At 44.2% G+C, this 19,523-nt stretch overlaps 1 protein-coding gene across 1 annotated transcript; it reads right to left on the minus strand.

Annotated features, from left to right (window-relative positions):
• Nucleotides 1–675: 675 nt before the first annotated feature.
• Nucleotides 676–15,073, minus strand: LOC144145666 (uncharacterized). Its single transcript, XM_077677332.1, has 5 exons — nt 14,953–15,073; nt 10,398–10,549; nt 7,056–7,123; nt 4,606–4,686; nt 676–1,007 (listed from the first exon to the last, which is right to left on the minus strand). Exons 1-5 carry the CDS (start codon nt 15,067–15,069, stop codon nt 856–858), a joined length of 570 nt encoding a protein of 189 aa, XP_077533458.1. The 5' UTR covers nt 15,070–15,073; the 3' UTR covers nt 676–855.
• Between the last annotated feature and the right edge of the window lie 4,450 nt (nt 15,074–19,523).

Consider the following 19,523-nt stretch of genomic DNA (forward strand, 5'->3'; position numbering starts at 1 on the left):
TGTGTGTTTTGTTTATTGCTCTAAGAGAGCATCATAACTGAAAAAACTTTAGGCCTTCTCATCTCCATGTTTAAACTAGATGCGACGGCATTACCATATCTTTAAGGGGATCTGTATCAGCTTTGTCTTTGTAAGCTGACTTTTACACATTGTGTGTTACACTGTGAAGCATGCCTCTCTATGGAGAGAGTATGGATACAGCCCAACTTTAAGTTTCCTCTCCACCGGTGCCGCTTCTTCCACGGAGCCGTGTATACTGCTCGCAAAGCGTGGCGTTTATCACCCCACTGTCATTTTTACGCGTCATTTAGGGTAGATTTGGAGGACAGCACGTGCATGCAGGCTTCGCACGAACACTATTGAAACACCCATTCTGCTGGGAGGGACCTATTTAAGTGGGCTTCCCACGGCCCGATGCGACTTGTGTGCAGTTCTCTGTGGAGTTGGTCGGTTACGCAAACAGTAACATGCTTACGACGCAGGGGAAAACAAAGCACCAACTTTGCCCCCTAAAGTAAAACTGGAGTTCGTCAAGTTTCATTCAGCTATTCACGTAGAAAGTATACTAAATCGCAAATTGGAAACAAACGTATTTTTTTTCGCGCACTGCTTGCAGTGTGGCGAACTTCGATGGTTATTGTTATACATTGTGAAATGGCAATGTTTCTTTTTTGTTTTATTTTTATTTTTCATGGAAAAATGTTTCTATTTATTCTCATACAAGCGTGATGAGTCACATCGTATGCGAAAAATTCGTTTGCCGGAACCAGGTCAGTTGTTTACGCTAGAAATGCTACAGCTACAAATGGGCCACCCTTGTACAAATGACAAATAGGGTCGGCTTTAATGCTGCTCCTAAATATCATCATCTGCGGTGTCAGTGTAGTCGTCCTCACAGATATTGTTGGCACGCAGATTCACAGCCTCTCCGCAGATGTCAGCGAACTGCTCGATGCAGTTCTGTGGCACCTGGTCCACCACGTCCTTCGTAACCCACAGCGTGCATTCTGCGTACGCGGAAAAGCGACAGGTATAGCGAGCAGTAGTTAAAAGTAAGGGTTATCCAGTTTGTTGCGAGACAATTTACCTAATGCAATAAAGTGACACACCTTTTCTGGTAAAAAAAGACAGGCAAGATTTTTATCGGAACGTCATGAATAGCTGGAATGCAAGAAAAGGTGCCCATGTTTGTGGGAAATCGCTTACTTCACTGGGCAGCGTTGGGTGCCCTTCAATGTAGGAAACATACAGACGTTCAGAACTTGAAACTTTCCGCCGGAATAAATGCAATCGCGTGCTTTCTGCGTATTTCAAAGTAATATAGTTCCAATCTATTTTTCCGATTTTCGAATGACCAGTGCAAACAGTGTTTAGCAGAGTTCTGGTGCTAGAGATTTGTTCATTCAATTTTAGTAAAAGTTCGAACCACTTGTTTTGTACCAGCATCAATTTATGTACATAGCAAGAATCGACACACCTCAGAAAATAATTTCATTTTCGAGATTTAGTCACAACCACTAAGGGGCTCAGTATATCTCCCATGAACGGGTGGCTTGCCTTACTCAGGAGTGATATAGCCTGTGGCCCGGAACAATGCGAAAGCGCTAAGTAACTGGTTTGACATTTAAGGTAAGAGTGCCAAAAACTGGCCGACAGCAGAAAGAATGTGGGAATCGTGGCAGGGAATACTCGGGCAGGTTTATTTATTTATTTATTTCATATTACCCCTAAAGGCCCTCAATGGGGGTATTACATAGGGGGGGGGGGGTTGCATGCACGCACTGAAAACACATGTTCAAGCAGTATTAGACAAAATAGAAAAAGTAGAAAAGAACAAGAAAACCTGGGTTCAAAAAAAGGATAGAAATGAACAAGAAAAAAAAGAAAAGAAAAAAGCAAATTTAATACTACAAAATATGGCAGGACTACAATGTGTTAAAAAATAATTTGAACGAATAAACGGATTGCGCTTGCGCAAGAAGGTGACAAGAAAATTGCTCTACGGAATTAGTTAAGTACAGTCGAATACAGAAAAACGAGGAAGGGCAAAAAAGTGAACAGCGGTGGGTAAACAATAATACATATCAAAAAACAGTACAATTCAAATCATCACGGTTGGCGAAGCAGTTCTTGAAATTTAGTAGTGTCAGTTTGAGTTGCTATATGTGAGGGTAAATCGTTCCAGTGAGATATGGTGTGGGGCAGGAATGAGTGTGCATACAAGGACGAGTGACACAGTGGGCGCTTAACTTTGTTGGGATGATCCCGGCGTGGAAAAATGGGGCTAATGGAGGCTGAAAGAAATCGCTGTGAAGTGTTGGGTGGAAGTAGATTTTATGGAAAAGGGACAGGCGAGCATGAGCGCGACGAACGCATAACTTATCCAGTTCAGCTCGCGGTTTGAATGTTGTGACGCTTGAAAATGTAGATTAATCAGAAAAGATGAAGCGAGCAGCACGGTTCTGTAATAACTCGAGGTTATTTGTAAGATATGATTGATGAGGATCCCAAATTGCAGAGGCATATTCTATTTTTGGACGAATTAGGGTGACATATGCCAGTCTTTTTACATGAGATGGGGCTTGTTTTAGATTACGCCTGAGTAGTCCTAAAGAGCGGTTTGCTGAGGCAAGGATAACGTTAATATGGTGGTGCCATGTTAAATCATTTCTGAAGTGAAGACCAAGATATTTATAGGTGTTCGTTACTTCTATTGCATTTTGACTTATAGTATAAGAAGTTGCAAAATGGGGGGTTCCACCTGAAAACGACATTTGCTTTGTTTTGGATAAATTAAGGGGCGTCAACCATCTTAAGCACCAAGAGTTAATAGTATCTAGGTCAGATTTGAGACTGCAACGGTCGTTATCAGAAAAAATGGTACGGTAAATTACACGGTCATCAGCAAATAGGCGAACACGGGACGATACACACGAGGGAAGGTCGTTAATGTAAAGTAGAAAAAGTAATGGGCCTAATACGCTATCTTGAGGCCCCTCTGATGTTACATAAGCGAAAGCAGATGCGTGATTGTTGACAAATATAAACTGAAGTCTAGAAGTAAGGAAATCTTTTATCCAAGCCAGAACGTCGGGATGTAGGTTAAATTTAGATAGCTTGAGGAGTAGTCTATGGTGAAGAACGCGATCAAAGGCTTTAGAAAAATCTAAGAAGACTGCATCGACTTGCAACCCGGAGTCTACTGAAGTGTATAAATCGTTAGTAAATCCGGCCAATTGGGTCTCGCACGAGTAACCTTTGCGGAAACCGCGTTGGAATTTAAAAATGGTGTTATGATCTTCCAGGTACCTAATAACTTGAGAATGTATGCTATGCTCGATAATTTTACAAACGGTGCTAGTCAGACAGATGGGTCGGTAGTTTAGTGGTGAAGAACAATCTCCCGATTGGAAGAAGGGTGCAATTTTTCCTATACGCCAGTCATGCGGGACTGAACCCTCAGATAATGACTGAGTGAAAAGTGCTGCTAGTACTGGAGCAATGCTTAATGAATTATTTTTAGTACTATATTGTTAATGCCCATATGCTCACACGTTGATGAAATTGGAAGTTTATTGAGTAAAGGTAAGATTCCCCCCTCAGTAATGACGATTTCAGGCATCGTGACCTCCATGAAAGTAGTTGTGATCGGTAATAATCGGTAATGAAGATTGATTACGCGCCAGAATTTCCGAAGGTTGTTAGTTATCATAGATGTTAGGGTGTGAGAGTAGAAATTGCGACGAGTAGATTTAAGAAGTGACTGGTACTGCTTGTCACACTCTTTTATTACGAAATCTTCTTTAAAACTAAAGAATTGTGTTGAAGTGAAACTTTGTTAATTTTGTTTTTACGTATAAACTGAAGCATCGGCCTCCACAATGCTAAATGACCACAATGATTACCAGTTCCAGGAATGCTCGAAGGCTGTAGGGGACTGAAATTAATCTAGTAAATGCGGTGTCACCTTTGACTTGGATACTTTTATTTTAGGCATTTAGTCATTTTAATCTAGTGATTGAGAACTGCAATTTTAGAAGTAGCTACGCAACCTTTTGTATAGTTTCTTTTGCTCGGCGGCTGGAAACCGAGTACTCATGCGGCTCAATTCGGGGCTAGTGTGAAGCTTTGTATACTCGCGTTCTCAAGTGGTGCCGCAGCTTCGAGTTATATTAGTTTAACGTTGCTTGGCACCGCACTGTTTGGCGTCCTGCTACCTATTATTATCCCTATACAAAGTTTTCGGAAGGCCCAATACTTACAGTCACAGTATTGCAACAAACGAACATAAGAAAAAGAGAATGTAGACGATTATAATGCTGCAGAACAAGGCTTCTTTCCGCGCCTTCTTTCCACGCCTTGATTCCCTTTCGGACGCGTCCACAACCTGCCGCAGCAGGCAACAGTCATCCAGGGCACTTAGTTGGCATCCCTATCTTCAGTATATCCGCTGGGCCTAAAACGCTGTTTTCCCGTAACTCAGTCGAAGTGAGGGCGCCGGTGATTTTATGCCTGTCTTAGAGTTTTCTTCAAATGCGGTACAAAGAACTCCGAGAAAAGATTTTGGCAGTCACCGTTAGAGCAATGCCAGAATGTGAGACTTACCTTCAAGAAAGTGCGAGCTTTCTGTTATCACGCAATTCTTGTAGTCACTGAACCTGACCCGCTTCACTTCCACTCTGGTATCTGCGAAAGAAATTACGAAGTTCACAGTCGCATAATTACGTTCTCCTGAGAACATATTACTGCATTGTTCGGAATCAGGTGTATTTAAGGCGTTAAAATATTTTCGAATAGGGGGAGCAGTATAGGTGGCCTAGAACCCAGTTTAGGCACAGATACAGCGCTTTGGCTGTTAGAAGTCGTGTAGCCCAGTTCCGCAGGGCAGCTTACACAATCCATATATTTTATAATGGGCTAAGGATTTCGGCCGCGAGCAACTCCCACGGAATACAAAGCCAGCGTAATCTATTACGCCAGACCGTATTGAAAGAAAAGAAGGGACTTTTTTGGGTGTAGCCTCTAACAATTACCTCAGTTCGCAAACAAGAACAAGAACACATCTTTACAGGTACGAAAGCTTCACTGTGGGTAGCTGGTTTATGCGTAGTTTATGTCAATTGCTAATTCGTCTTCAACTTTCGACAGGAGGGGTACTGAACCCTGACGAATACAGCCCAGTAGACGTGCGAGAATCGTGTGTGGGTGTACTGCCACAGCAAAAAAAGGGGACTTGGGGCATTATTCTTGGGACGCTGTGGCAGCTGTCGACATACTTGGCCAATCCCCTAGCGTTAGATTGCGAGAATTGTGGTGGCTATTTTGGCATCGAAACCAAACGGGAAGTAGGGAATAGGCGTTAGCGTCTCACTGCAGGTTACACGGACAGAGGTAATTTTATAACAGTGTGTACGTCGTTTCGCCCCATTCACTTCTAAGCTACATACCTAAAGGTTTCGCAAACCAACGTGGTAAGCACTGAAACGTATTCAACATCAATCTACGAGTAATGGTAGAATACCACGAGCCAACGCAGCCCAAATTTTAAGCCATTGGTGGATGCCGTTCACAACCAGCACGGTCGTCAGGCTCCTGTATACCCGTTTCACAACAAAAGGAGGCATCGTCCAGGCACATACCGGCTTTCCCGGCCACATGACTCGCCGGAACTATTGCGGATGTTTCGACGACGTATACCCTACCCTAAATTTTGCTTAAAATAATGAGATTTTTATTATCATCGGGTTCACTCTACCGAGTCGTAATGGTGCTCGGATACAAATAAATGCACAAACACAAATTGCGTTTGTGAATTGGCAGAACGAGATGAGGCCATGTTGTGTGATCTTACATCAGACCTTTTCGTGGAGCACAAGTTTTCTAGCTACCCATCTCTTTGATGTCATGATTACGCACCACGCCGGAAGCATTTCTGTCACATTCAGTCAGGAATGCCAGCATGGCCGTGCACCCTGGGTTATCGAAAAACATCTTTCTCACTGTCACACCAGTTAAAACGTATCTTGTGTGTGTCCTTCCCAACGGGCACCTTTTGGAGGTGTTGGTGAGCGATACGACAAAGCCCTGGCCGGGCAGCTGATGTGCATTGAAGGCAGAATCAAAACAGTTTGTTGTCGCCTCTGACGATTGCCTCGGGAGCCGTGACTGGTGTTGTCCTGCAGAGCACTGTGCATGCTCATGCATAGCAAAAAGCACTCAACAATGGTTGTGGCGATTGCGTGTTGCAGTTTTTACATATCTTCTGGAAGAAAAAATACCATATCTTTAGATTTCGAATAATCATTGAGTTTATGTAAGCTTTGCCCTTGCCCTTAATTATTGCAATGAGGCTGTATACCTAATTTTTGCGTACGATTTCAGAATCCTTCAGCAGAGAAAGTTACCTCGAGTGAGTGAACTATCAACTATCAGGGCTGCACCGCTATTTTCTTTGCGCGCGCATCAGCAAAAACACCGGCGAGGTCTCAAATCAACAAAAATTATTTAAACACGGAGAGAATTTGTAGTAACCTTTGCTTCCGCAGTTTCGAGCTCGGATGTTTCAGCCACCACACTACAAGTAGAAATCTTTCGAAGCCGGCTCCAATAAATTGTACAATGTTGCTAACTTTCTCGACTGGGAGCAAGAACGTTTAAAAAATGTTTGTGCGAAACCACTCAATGTATTTGTATTTGGCATTAACAGTGCTTTTTCTGCCAGCACTACGAATGAAGTCGCAAATACTGTGCTGTACATTGCAGGACTATTCTGAATCTTCCGGCAGAAGGAAGATAAAAAGTGCCTATCACTTGATAATTATATACTCAACCCAATGAAAAAGGCTCTGTCAGTGAACTATACTGCCACATTTGATTTTTTTATTTTGTTGATTTTCTGTACTTTTATGAAGTACAAAAGGTCAGGAGGTAAAAGAGCAGGGACGTGTGACTTGAAATTGGGGTACGGAGATTTCAAAAAGTACCCATTCCTGAACTTGGCCACAACGTTTGCATAAAAGCACTGATGTGCAAGCAACAAACGCCATCATCCTTACCATTTCCAACAGTGAAATACGCAGTGTCGGGCGAGTCTCCCTGTGTATAGTGAAAGGCGTAATGCTTTCTGAAAAAGACCAGATTTTAAAATTTTGCGTATCCTAAAGGGTAGTCAATAAAATTCACGTATCTCCACAAAAGAAATCCTGATGTGTGGGGGAAGCAATGGGGATCGTTCTTATCGCAAATCACCCGTGAGAGCGCTTACTGCTACTCAAGCGATTTCCAATCTAATCCAATCCAATAGAATTCAATTTACTTAAAATCAATCCAATTCAATCCATTTAAATCGAATCCAATCGACTCCTCTTCGCTCATGCCTAGCTCAGCTCTCCAGGACCTCTCTCTCTCTCTTACTCTCTGTCTCTAACATTTTCTGAACCTCTTACTTTGTTCTTGTTAATCTTTTGTGAACCTTTTTGTCACGGATGTTTCGATTCACACGGTGCTGTGCATCTCTCTCTCTCTCTCTCTCTCTCTCTCTCTCTCTCTCACTCTCTCTCTCTCTCTCTCTCTCTCTCTCTCTCTCTCTCTCTCTCTGTCTGTCTAACATTTTTGTGAACCTTTCGTTGACAGATGTTTTAATTTGCGCGGTGCTGCCCCGTGAGCACGAACGCCGGATTCCGGACAAGTCTCTGCCTTAAGGTGTTTTGCCGCTAAAAAAGTCAGAAAAATCTTTATTTGATGTGCTTCAATCAGAATGAGGTTATCGGTGTTTCATTGAAGACACGTTAGGAAGCTAGGAGAAATAGATAAATGCTCTCTATGCAAAGCTGGCGTAGGTGTTGAAAAAGGCAGACAAATTTAACGCATCAGCATTGCTCTGAATCCGTAATTAGTAATTATGGCCAACGCCAAAACATTTTACATCACATTGTGCATTTTCAAGAAAGCTGAGTGTTTAGATCAGTATGTATAAGCACGTCATGAGCTCCTTGTATGGGAAACAACGTGAAAACCACCAGAAACTGTCGAGCGATAAGCATGGGAAATATGAAACATCTTTTTCAACAGGCAACCAGAAGCAGTGGTTATTATTTTGATAAAGCAAACTGGATTTTATATTTTAGTTCTTGCTAAGTGTGACAATTTAGGTGTTCTTGCGATTTCTTTTCTTATAAATAATAGTAGCAATTTGAAATGCTACACTGAGGTAAATTAGGAAGATGGAAAAAACATAACCTTTTAATTTAGCTCGCATATCTGCAACACCGAGTTCATTGGCGCTTTATAAAGGATAAGACTAAAGTATTATGCCTGTTAAAAAATGACTTCGACATGCTAAACGGCGCACTAGACGGGGACACAAGAAAAGACAGTGACACGGGATTAGCGCTCGTCCCGTGTCACTATCTTTTCTTGTGCCCCCGTCTAGTGCGCCGTTTACCATGTCGAAGTCGTATCACCAACTAGCCCAAATTTCTGCGTTAAAAAATGACGTCATGTGAGCTTGTTTTGTGTCTTATTGTAAACCAACACCTATTTATTTTCCCAGTCAGTGTTAAAACACTTCTGAAATTGGTGAAGTATCCGGAAAAAAAATTGCAGCATCTCCACTCCGTGAATAATGGCGAGGGAGCGGAGTACGCCGACTCGAAATGACATCGAAGTTGTGTACCGAACGACTTCCGATTTGCGCTCCGACCATCATTCGATTTAAGCCGTGAGTTGCACGTCATTATTCTTAAACGAAACTGAAACTCACGGCTCAAATCAAATTTCGCTTGATTTTCGCTTGATGGTGGTGTGATCGCCTATGGACGCGGACGGACATTGGGAAGTCCTCAGGTACTCCGCACCGTTACAGGCGAGGGAGTAAGCCGTTTGACTCTCGGGTACTAACTCCCTGTCGTAGGCCAATGGTTAAGAGGACTGACACTAACTCTGTCTGGTCAACAAGACACACGCTCGAATTTTTCTTGCGCTTCTGTGATTTTTTGCGATTGTAAATGCTATGCGCACGGACGCGGGCGTACATTGTGGTGTCATAAGGTACTCCACACCTAAAACACGCACGTATAATTTGTGGTGGCTATGTCCGAACTTACAGCCAGTGTCGCCCCTGATGAGTTAGCGTAATCTTTTACCATAGCTTCTGAAAGAATTGGGTGCGCATCTGATGTACATTCACCGGGAATCTTCTCTACACATTCACTGGTTACTTGTTGGTCGAAAAAGTTTGATCAGCGGCTTTGGTTGTTCTTGGATTAGTTGCTGATGATTTTGCCAGGATTACTAGCAAAATAACGTTTTTGACAGTGAAACTGAATTGAACATAGCGTTATCCTAATAACCGCTTAAGAAGAACATAACGAGTGTGCGCAATGCAGGAACGCCGCTTATTCTACGACACTGCCCTAGCAGATAGCACGCAAGCTACGGTAACGCGGCAAAAGCAAGCTGCGAAAAATGAAAAAAAAAAGATGTTTTTGGTAAGTACAGCAACATTTGGCGATTGGTGAATTACGATTTTGCATGTACTTCAATGTGACCGGTACATAGATATGGCTGAAAATTCTTCTTGCAGACATAAAAGTGAGGCGAGAATGTGTAGCAATAACCTAATGCTACACCAAGAACGATTGATGGTGGGGTTTAAAGATCGCTCTACATTGTGCGAATTTTTGTCCGAGGTCGGAGCTGCAGTGCCGGCCATGCAACAAACGGACATTTTCTTAATTTTGGGCAGAAGCGAGAATAGATTGTTTTTGCCGCACGGGCGGTGCCCCAGCTGGACTTCGCGGGTAAAATCGAACCAACGTAGAACGGGCGTAACTCGCCGAAGCTACGCCAGGTTTAAGAGGCAAGCCATAGTGGATGGTTCCAAGTCTTGCCACCTGGGCATCGTTACGTGCATCTAAATCTCGACACGCGGGCGTTTTCGCTAACGGCTGACATCTGAAAAGCAGCCACGCGGCCGGGACCGGCTGCGTGTCCTTGGCCTCAGCAGCACAACGTCTTACCCACAGGGCCACCGCGTTAGGTCAACATTTGAGTATTATTCGCGGTGAAACTGTGCCGTTTGGCTGTAATTTTGAACCTGACTACAGGGTGTCGAAAGACGAAGATACTTTTTAAAGCTCGAGACGTTGCCCGTTGTGCAGGCGATTTATAAACACAACAACCATATATGTGGAAAGGTCTGCGAAGCAGCAGAATTGTGAGGAAAAGGACAAAGCGAAATATCTCATAGTGCAGAAAAAGCAATATTGCCTGCGGGAAATGCTTTAGCAATACAAATATCAAACGTGCAAAGCGTCGTTTTGAACTGTTCAGCAAGCAGCATTTTTGTTTTGATATACCTAAGAGGAAACATGTCCTCTTATATTTGTGGCGTTTACCTCTTTTGTCCGGGTCCTTGGTTAATCGACCAGATGTACGTCACTGTCTTGGCCTCTGGATCCAAATCTTTGCGCACCACGGTCAGGCATTCCAACCGTTGGTCGTTGTCTATGTCACTGATTGCAATGAAGTAGTCACTAATGGCGAATGCCTGGAAATTGGGGAATATTTGAATCGAACTCTTCATAATATTGGTATTACCAAAGGTAGCATGACAATTTCATTCATCGCAATTCTTGAAATCACGCCAACAAAAATTTCCACCACTATTTGTCCAGGTGAGAAATAGCATTGCAGATTAAAAGAATTCTTTAAAAAGGCGTTCCACCTATGTAATACACTGTTTACCCGCTGCTTAGGTATTTTGTTGGAGTATACATGTCGTGTGAGTTATTTGAAGGCTACAGAATGTGTGTATGTTGCAATACGCATACTGCGGTTGTGTTTCGCACTGCCTGGACGAATGTTTGTGCAGAATAATCATTTCCTGTAAATAGGTGTGGGCAAGAATAGACGCAAATATTATCGTGCTTCGGTGTCGCATTAACATCGCTACTAAAGCTGTGCAGCAAAATTATTCACGCGGTTTTTTTTCTCGTCCTTCGTCTGATGTCATGGGCCCTAAATGAATTACTGAGAGTATTGTGATTACAATAGAGTAGGTGTGTTGTCTGACACATGGCACAATATTTCGAAAAGCTTCGAATGCCCTGTTTGCAATTTTTACCATTGACTTCAAAGGTTCATTGGCACAATGCTGCTTGCTATGAGGTACCTTTGTTATCCCACGGTATATTTTTTTTCTCGCGCCCTAAGCTTTTTTGTTTTCTTTAGTTGGCTTTTTTCATAGAGCTCTCTATGAAAAGTCTTCAAGCCGACTCATAAAAGGTAGCATGGTCAAACGAGAAAGATGCCGGGTAGATTTTAAAGACACCAATTCGACTATTCGCTTCGTTCAAACGATAAGAAAGAACATGTTACACTTACGCCTGCCGCATGATCAATTTGTATTTCAAACAGCCAAACTTGCACATTATCGGTTTGTCGAAAGGAGAGGTATGAATAAGTTATAGTGGTTATTATTTACGAGTTTTTCGACCTAGTTAAAGAGGTGCCTTATTCGAAAGCTTTTGCCTTAACCAAATGCATTTTAAAGAACCGTGGTCGACAGCCCCTATGTACCAGAAAAGGGAAGAACCTGGGGTCTTCGCCTGCATTGTAAAAATGTAATGCAATGAACACACTTGTGCTATTAAAATTGTTCTTGCTCACAATCTGTTCTCCAAATTACTTTTTCATTTTACTTCATTTTTTCGGCTTTGGTCACCACGGACACATTTCTTGGTTGGAGGTCAGTATAATAAAAAGTAGGTCACTTAATGAAGGCATATTGAGCGGTAGTGAGCATAAAGTTGAAAACATGCTTAAACAACAAAACAAGACACCCATTTAACGGAAGATGCTTATTATTCTTGACATCACCTTCGGTAGCAAAACCAGAAAACCAAAGGTATCGCATAGCTTGGGAAACATATTTATGCAGTTTGTAGGCTGTTGCCTAATTAGTGCATCGCTCTTATTTACTTAGTTCCTCATTCTACGAACTTTTTTAGACAGAAAATAGTGCTTTGTGCAGTGAGCAATTTCTGGCTTGTAGTATTCGTAGATGAATCAGTGTCGTGTAACACGTACAAAACTACCGTGTGCGTAGTAAGAAGCAACGTAGTTCTTTTTAAATTGTGTTTGTGTGGCAATACTGGTCTTCACTCTTGTAGGCTTATGTAGACTAGTTTAGGAATGAGTAATTTTCGCCATCTGGTGTTCCTAGGGGTAAGCTAGAAGATGTGCATAGACAGAAGGACTTTTGCGTTTCTATTGCGTTTTTTGATATTACCGTCTTCTAACTAAGTATGTAGTAGCCCATGGAGGAAAGAATACTCAGGAGAGGCCCCTAGGATCCCAATGCATTGCGAAAAGTGAGGAGGAAGTGGCGTCATTTTTCTTGAGCCCATGGACAATGTTGCTTACTTGTTTACAACTGCGGTGGCCAAATCTCGGTGAATAGAACGAACAAACATGTAAGGCGCTTGGTATGTGCCGCCTGGCTACGCTTGCAAACCAGCGCAGTCGCTACGACAAACGTTTTTAGATTAAGCCAGTTTGAAAACTCTGCCGTCGGAGGCGGCCTTAAAGGGACACTGAAGTGATATGTAAACATTGCGGGATTACTAGCGCAAATTGTAGTCCGGAGTCCCCAGGCCATGTTTCGACCACTCTAGGCGCGTTTACGCGATTTTATTTAGTAGAAAAACTAATTCGAAAATGCTGTCCTCCTCTCTTTACGCTCGCCCATTTTCTGTGGCGTTTTTGTGTGACGTCAGGAGGGGATGAGGTGGCAATTGGCTGGCTGCGCTACTGCACGGCTCCCCGGCCTTCAGACAGAGTCAGTCGGCCCAGCGTTTCGTCCGCCGGCCGCCGGCGGGTCGTCGCAATCAAGGAGGTTAAAAAAAATTGCTTGGCCGCAATTCGTTCGCTTAGTTGAAACGAAGCCAGGACACGTTTGTGAATGGAAGAATGTGCCTTTCTTTACTTGGTTTGTTTGTACACTGTATACCTAGCTCCAAGTCAAGGTCGCTTCACACAGGCGCTGCACAAGCGCACATGCGACGCTTCGCTGACTGGTACGCCAGTAGGAAAATATAAGGCCTCTTGAAGGCGGGAGAAGAGTCAGCGAAGTTAATATAGGTACTAAATAAATAAAATCAACTGATATTTTTACCGTACAACGTAAAACTAGGGCGCGGGAAGCACTTTTTTGCGCTGGGCGAACAAGAACAGCGGTCAGCAGCACGACTACGCACTGCGAACGCTTTTCCGTCTACGAAATGCAATTGCTAGACGTGAGCTACTGTGGAAACTCGGGCGACGCTTACTGCACGAGCGCAGTACAACAAATAGTCACCTAAGCTGCTTGAAATGCCAAAACTAAATGAAAGTGTAAACTAGTTGTGCAATATATACCCTATGTTAGGAAGGCCTGCGGATCCGGCTTCGTGGCCGAGTGGGCTGAGGCGTTATGTAGTTCCCCGCAAATGTTTTGCAAGTCACGAGTTCGAATCCCCGCGGGTACGTGCTTTTTTTTTTTGTAAGTTAACTTTTATGTTTTCCGCCGATGTTTTCTATATTGAGTTCACTTTTTTTTGGGCCGCAACGTTCATGTCTACACGAACTAGTTCACAAAACACGCGCAGGCTGGCACTGGCGCGCTAGCGAGTTCTCGTTGGCGTGCTGTTGCCATAATCACCGACTGCTTGCAGGCAGTGGGCACAGGCCAGAATGAACAGACCCTTGGCCTGGTGCGAACACGCTTTTTACGATACAGGCATGAGGGAGGCAAGCTCCAAATATGGGGGAAAAGCGCATGACATTTGGGCGTCTGCGGGTACGCGGAGGGCGTTCATGCACTGCGTAGGTCTCGGCTAGTGAATGCTACGACTACAAGCCGTCCTGGGAGGCTTATCTTGTGCATTTTACAGCCGCAAACATGGCAGAAGCGCGGTACGATGATTACTGAGATATTGAGAATGCCCATCCAACAACGCCATTGGTTATGTTTTACAGAACCGAAACCGAAACTTGTTTGATTGCTAACCCTGGGCATCGTCCAATCACGGCGCCCCTCCTCTCAACGTCACAGCCTTAGTTGGTGCGGCCGCCGCAAACCGCGCATGGTAGTTTTTCTTCTTTCGCGCTTTGTAAAATAATTACCGATTTGTCAACCGGATAAACGATGAAAAGGGTGCTAATTTGAGCCAGTCTACGCAGTGCAAGCAAAAACGGAAGCTTGACAAATTCACTTCAGTGTCCCTTTAACTACCCCGGCCGCAGCGGCGCTTACGTCGCGTCGAGATCGGCGGAGCGAACCGCTGCCGCCGCCGGCGACCTGCCGGGAAAATCCCCTTCGCTCAGCGTTGGCGAGAGCCACAGTTCGTTCTTTGCTCACTTTGCTTTTCTCCGTTGTGAAGTGAAGTGAAATTTATCGCTGCTGAGACGTAGCGCGCAAAGACCGCAGTGGTGTACGACTCCAAACATACCCCAAACAATGTTCCCGTCGTCTGCGTTCACCATCCCGCGAGCCTGTTGCTATGACGACGACCAACGCTACTTTGCCAAGCTTAAGAGCTGAAAAATCGTCCTTCTATCTCAAAAACGAATGCCGTTTTTCGATTGAAACTTTGGGTGAGGGTTAGAATGGGGAAATTGAAGGCGAACTCAACAGCTTAGAACATGGCATCGCACCGAGGAATTAGCGACGAAGCTGTTTTTGTTTCGAAGCAGGAGGACAGGGCGACGCCATGTTAGTCAAATCAAACCGGAAACAGCAAAGGATGAAGGGATAGAGTGCTGGGCTCAGTGAGCTCAAGTCATGGCGGGACTCGGCTTCACAAATGTGACGCCAGGGCCTCTCCTAAACTTTTCTTTCCTCCATGTAGTAACCCTACCGCGACGCTTCAAGTCAATGTCTTATTTCTAGTCTACTTGATGTTTTCTTACCTTGAAAGCATCAGGAACATCTCTCTGGAGTTTGTTTGGATCGGGTCCTGCTCCCACCGTTGAAAAAGCAACGAAGGCAAGAAGCGCGACCAAAACTAGCATCATGACAGAATTCATGGTGAAGGGCATATGTGTGTTACACGCCAATGGCACTTTTTATAGAAAACGCTTGAATTTCGACAAAGAGTGAAATACGTCACTGCTCAGATAAATTGTTCAGCCACTCCGCACAAAAATTTCGACTCGGTGCTAATTTGCCTGTCACTAGGGATGAGTTGACAAGTTTGACGTCAGCGAGAAAAACGTAAGCCGCTTTCTCTAACTTTTTTGGCCTTGCAGCTGCAGCTTTCATATACCAGTAACGTTCCACTTCAAGGTATTATCCGGATTGTAGTGTTAGGCGCGAAACCTGGCGGCTTGAAACGCCAGTGAATTATTACTCATGGCGAGCACTCATAGTTCCGGCAGTTCATGTCTACGTGTTGAATAACCTGACCGCCGCTATGATTGGCATCTTGTCAAGAGCAGACGGTGCTCATTGTTTCATTAAGTGTACGTAGATGCACATTTGCTACGCCCTGAAGTTGCGCTCACAAGGAAATGTCGTTGGATTCAGGCTGACAGTCAAAGTCTACCCCCCGGGAAGCAAATAGGGCAAATTAGGACAGCCCTGGTGGTACAACCACATCAATAAGGTTTTCAGGTGCTCAGAAAACCTACACCAGGGAACGCTTTGTAATAGTTTAAACTTTATTTTGCCCGAAGCAGGCTACGTTTTTTATTTTGTACTTAATATAGTGTGACTCACTGTCTGGGAGAATGAATGACCGATGACGACGTTCCAGTCCTTGTTAGGCGAATTGAAATTGCACAAAGGCTCTGTGTATTCGCTCAGACACGATGACAAATAAAGTTTTATCTCTCCCTCTCTCTCTCTCTCTGTGTATTTTACTGGACGCGCACTATTGGCCCTGAATTACATACGAGTCAGGTACATATGAAAAAAAAGATTTGTAGTAACATCCCACACGTGTACCCGTTTTATACGAATTGTAATTATCGCTTGGAAGTGTTCCGATATAGTGGTCGCTCGGTTGCGCTCCTTAAAAAAATTCTTCAAGGCGAGTGGAGCGCACGCAAAGTATAAATGCGTTCTGAAGAACAACTGGAGAGCGATGAGTCCGTTCACTTGCGTGATATTAAACCGGAAAGGACAGTAAGTTAGCAGTAGTAGCTTCGACAGAAGCTTTTCTAACACTGCCGTACGGCTTTCTAAAGTGCAAAAAAATAAAAACCGGGTTCCGCGCGCTCTAACACCCAAAACAAACCAAATAAAACATCAGAAAGTATTGTTCTTTTTAATATTCGCGAATTTCACTCTGGCAAGATATATAAGCATACCAAGAAATCCTACATCACTGTAAAGCTGAGTGCATATTGCTCCAGAGGTTCTAGGAAAGGTGTCTCCAACAGAAAAATAAAACCTCGACATTTTTATTGCGTCTTTACAACACTAGACATATCCGAAGCCGTATAAATAAGGGTAAAATACAACTACACAAAACCGTTGCCACAATGGTCTGAAGGTATAAAACGAACAGGCATGAGAAATTACGTGATAATTAGGGCACGAGTCGATAGTCTCCAAAAATTGACAATGACATTACGTTGACATTTAAAAGGAAAACTGGCGCTAAAGTTGCGCACATTTCCCAAATAAAAAATAACCACGGATCTGCTCAGCACGCTGCCAATGTGGTTGAAGGACGATAGTCTTTTGCAACCCTTGCCACATAGCTACATCTCTTCTCTTTCCAGGCTACCTCTCCCGCTTTCCCGCCCCATCGTATTCCTTCCACGATAAACACAGTAGATGTTTGCTTGAGTCAACTCAATCTTGCCGCGTTTCAGGGCTCGCGCAATCTGATGGTACGTTTTGTTACGATGTGACTTCTTAGAATCCCGCCCCGAGGTCGCTAGGAGATCTCTTCTGATTTGTTGGGTCAAAAACACACGTTAAAGGCGCATTTTATCTGAACTGACTGAAATCAAGCAGCCACGAACTTTACGCGTATAAGAACACGAGAAATATCACCTATGTATTGATGTTTTGCCTCAAATATGCGTACTATTTTATTATGCCGCTACAGTTTGCAAGTATAAACACTGCCACCAGAATTTGTAGCTGCACAATGTTTCAAGCAATGAAAAATGAACAATGAACATTGCAATTTTTGCTCGATTTTTTCCTATATAAAGATGTACTTTAAGAATGCCTTTATCTTTTAGTCGGACGGCTGAATCAAGGGACAGACAGATACAAATTTTTGCGTTTAACTGGCCCATGACACATAACCGTGGTAACTGAGGTTACGCACCGCTGAGAATTGTTTTATCGCTGATAAGCCATACGAGAGTTGCTAAATGTTGGTCGGTATACGTAATTGTAACATCAGAAATAAAATGGGTAGTGTTTCTGAGGTGATATTATTTCAGTTCGAAAGTCATTTTGCTAAGTTGAATATGAGCAGCACTACTCGAGCGCAGGGAGCGCAGGAGGGCAGTGCAGTGTACAAGATGTCGTGCTTCAAGCATTCCTGCGTACAACGTCAAACCGACTTGTCCACGTATATACTTTCCCACGCATCATTCTTTTGTTGATTGGCCCTGATTCAGAGATTTCAAACTTCGACAGAACGATGTGGCGTAGCAATATTTTTTTTTCTTGGTGGCTGACGATAGCTCCCCTTCCGACCACTGCTTGTTTTAAACCCTGGAATATATCTTCTGAAGGCGAAAGACAATGATTTCCTGATTTCTCCACTGTTGCATTCTGCTTGCGTCTCTTCCTTCGTTTCCGATTCTTCGTCTTTCCGTGCAAATACCAGTGACAGGGCGACCGGCCGCAATTCACGCTGAAGATTCCCAAGACACATAGCTCAACGTCGTGTGCGCATATTTATTACATGTGCAATCCCGTGCACAAAGCCAAAATTCGTTTTACAAAAAAAAACCTTTGGCGTTTTTTTTAAATGCGACGATTGGCCGTAGTCGTCCTGGCCAACTCCAATGAATCCAAAGTAGGAGCCGCGTTAAACAGAAAATGAACAAAAACACATTTGGGTTAGAGTGGGATTAAAACCCAGGTCGGATGAGTGGAGCCAGGTGTGCTAACTACTGTGCTAAACAGGCACACCATCTGAATGGATTAAATATCAATATTATTGGTGTCCTGTGTGACTGGTCAACTTGATACCATGCGTATTGATCAGGTGCACAGGCGTCTATGCACCCTAATGATTCCCGGGTGGGGGAAGTTTCTCTCAGTAGGCTTCGGACTATGGTGGCCCTCATGCCTTCAGCGACTTGGACTCGACACATTCACAATATGATCCAGGAGCTTGTCAGAAGTGCCCGTCTCCCGCGGCTGAAGCTGATGCCCAACAACTTTTGTGGACGCGCGTGGGGACAAAGACTGCTCGATACGGTGCTCTGAAAGGTTGGTTTCCGCTGGGTGCTGGAACATACATACTGCCAATCTCTGGTGGACGTTTTGTCAGAAACGGTAATTCATGCTGAAAAATTACCGTTCGTAAAAACAGGTTCGTAAGCATCAGAACACCCGGCGAAAAAGTAACACAGCAGTTTGAGCAACCATAGTAACGGTTTTATTGTCCTACCCTAATAAAACTAAATTCCATAAGAACCGGCGGCCTTTGGCGTGACTGGTGAACGGTGAAACAGTCGCGGTATGCTTGAGAAGTCACGGCGGGAGGTAGTGTGCTGCAGTCTAGGAGCAGATGGCCGGGAGAACGTCGCTGCGGGACACGGGACTCCATGCTGCTCCGTTCGTTCACCTACGCAATCTGCCACCACACACTTCCCGGCCTCCACCAACCTCTGGGCATGCACACCCCGCACCACCGCCCTCTGTCTTATACCACCGCATTTTTGTGGCCCCTCGATCTTCAGTGATGCGGGCGTTTGAGCGCGCATGTTCGGCCGACACTAACTTGATGAACCGTCGCCGCGTGTGCACCGACACGGTCTGTCTCGCGCGCGTTGTAGATGCACACGCACTGCAGTCTGCGAAAATGCCTACACTTCTCTCGCCAAAGATCCGCCACCTCTTAAGGTGACTGAAAAGAGAAAAGAAAATGACACCTTCTTCCCGTGGAGAACCATGAGGAGGATGCGAAGACTCATAGGGGTTCCGTGTAGGTTCAATTGTGTTGCCGTTATGTTGTTTTATTTATCGCAGCACGAATGGGAACGTAGTGTGAACCCCCATGTAGAGACAAAGAAATGTAGAGAAATGTACAGACAGCGAAGAGACCGACACCGGCATTACCTGATCGAACACCTCCTGGTTCTTGTCTTTCTTTTTTGCGTGCTCACGCTACTACCCCGCTGCCCGCCCTCTTTGTACTCTTTTCTGTTTGAGCTGCAGGGCTCATGGCGCTTCCCGCCACAGCTTTCCCACGGGAAATTCAACATCTTCCTCTAAAGTTTTCTGTTCGTCGTTTTCGTTGACGTTCAGCTTCGCGTGCCTTCGTTGTATCAGTAGCTTC

This window comes from Haemaphysalis longicornis, unplaced genomic scaffold (genome assembly GCF_048455015.1).
Source record: "Haemaphysalis longicornis isolate Haplotype H1 unplaced genomic scaffold, Haemaphysalis longicornis Haplotype H1 scaffold_7, whole genome shotgun sequence".
In the NCBI taxonomy this organism is placed as follows: domain Eukaryota; kingdom Metazoa; phylum Arthropoda; class Arachnida; order Ixodida; family Ixodidae; genus Haemaphysalis; species Haemaphysalis longicornis.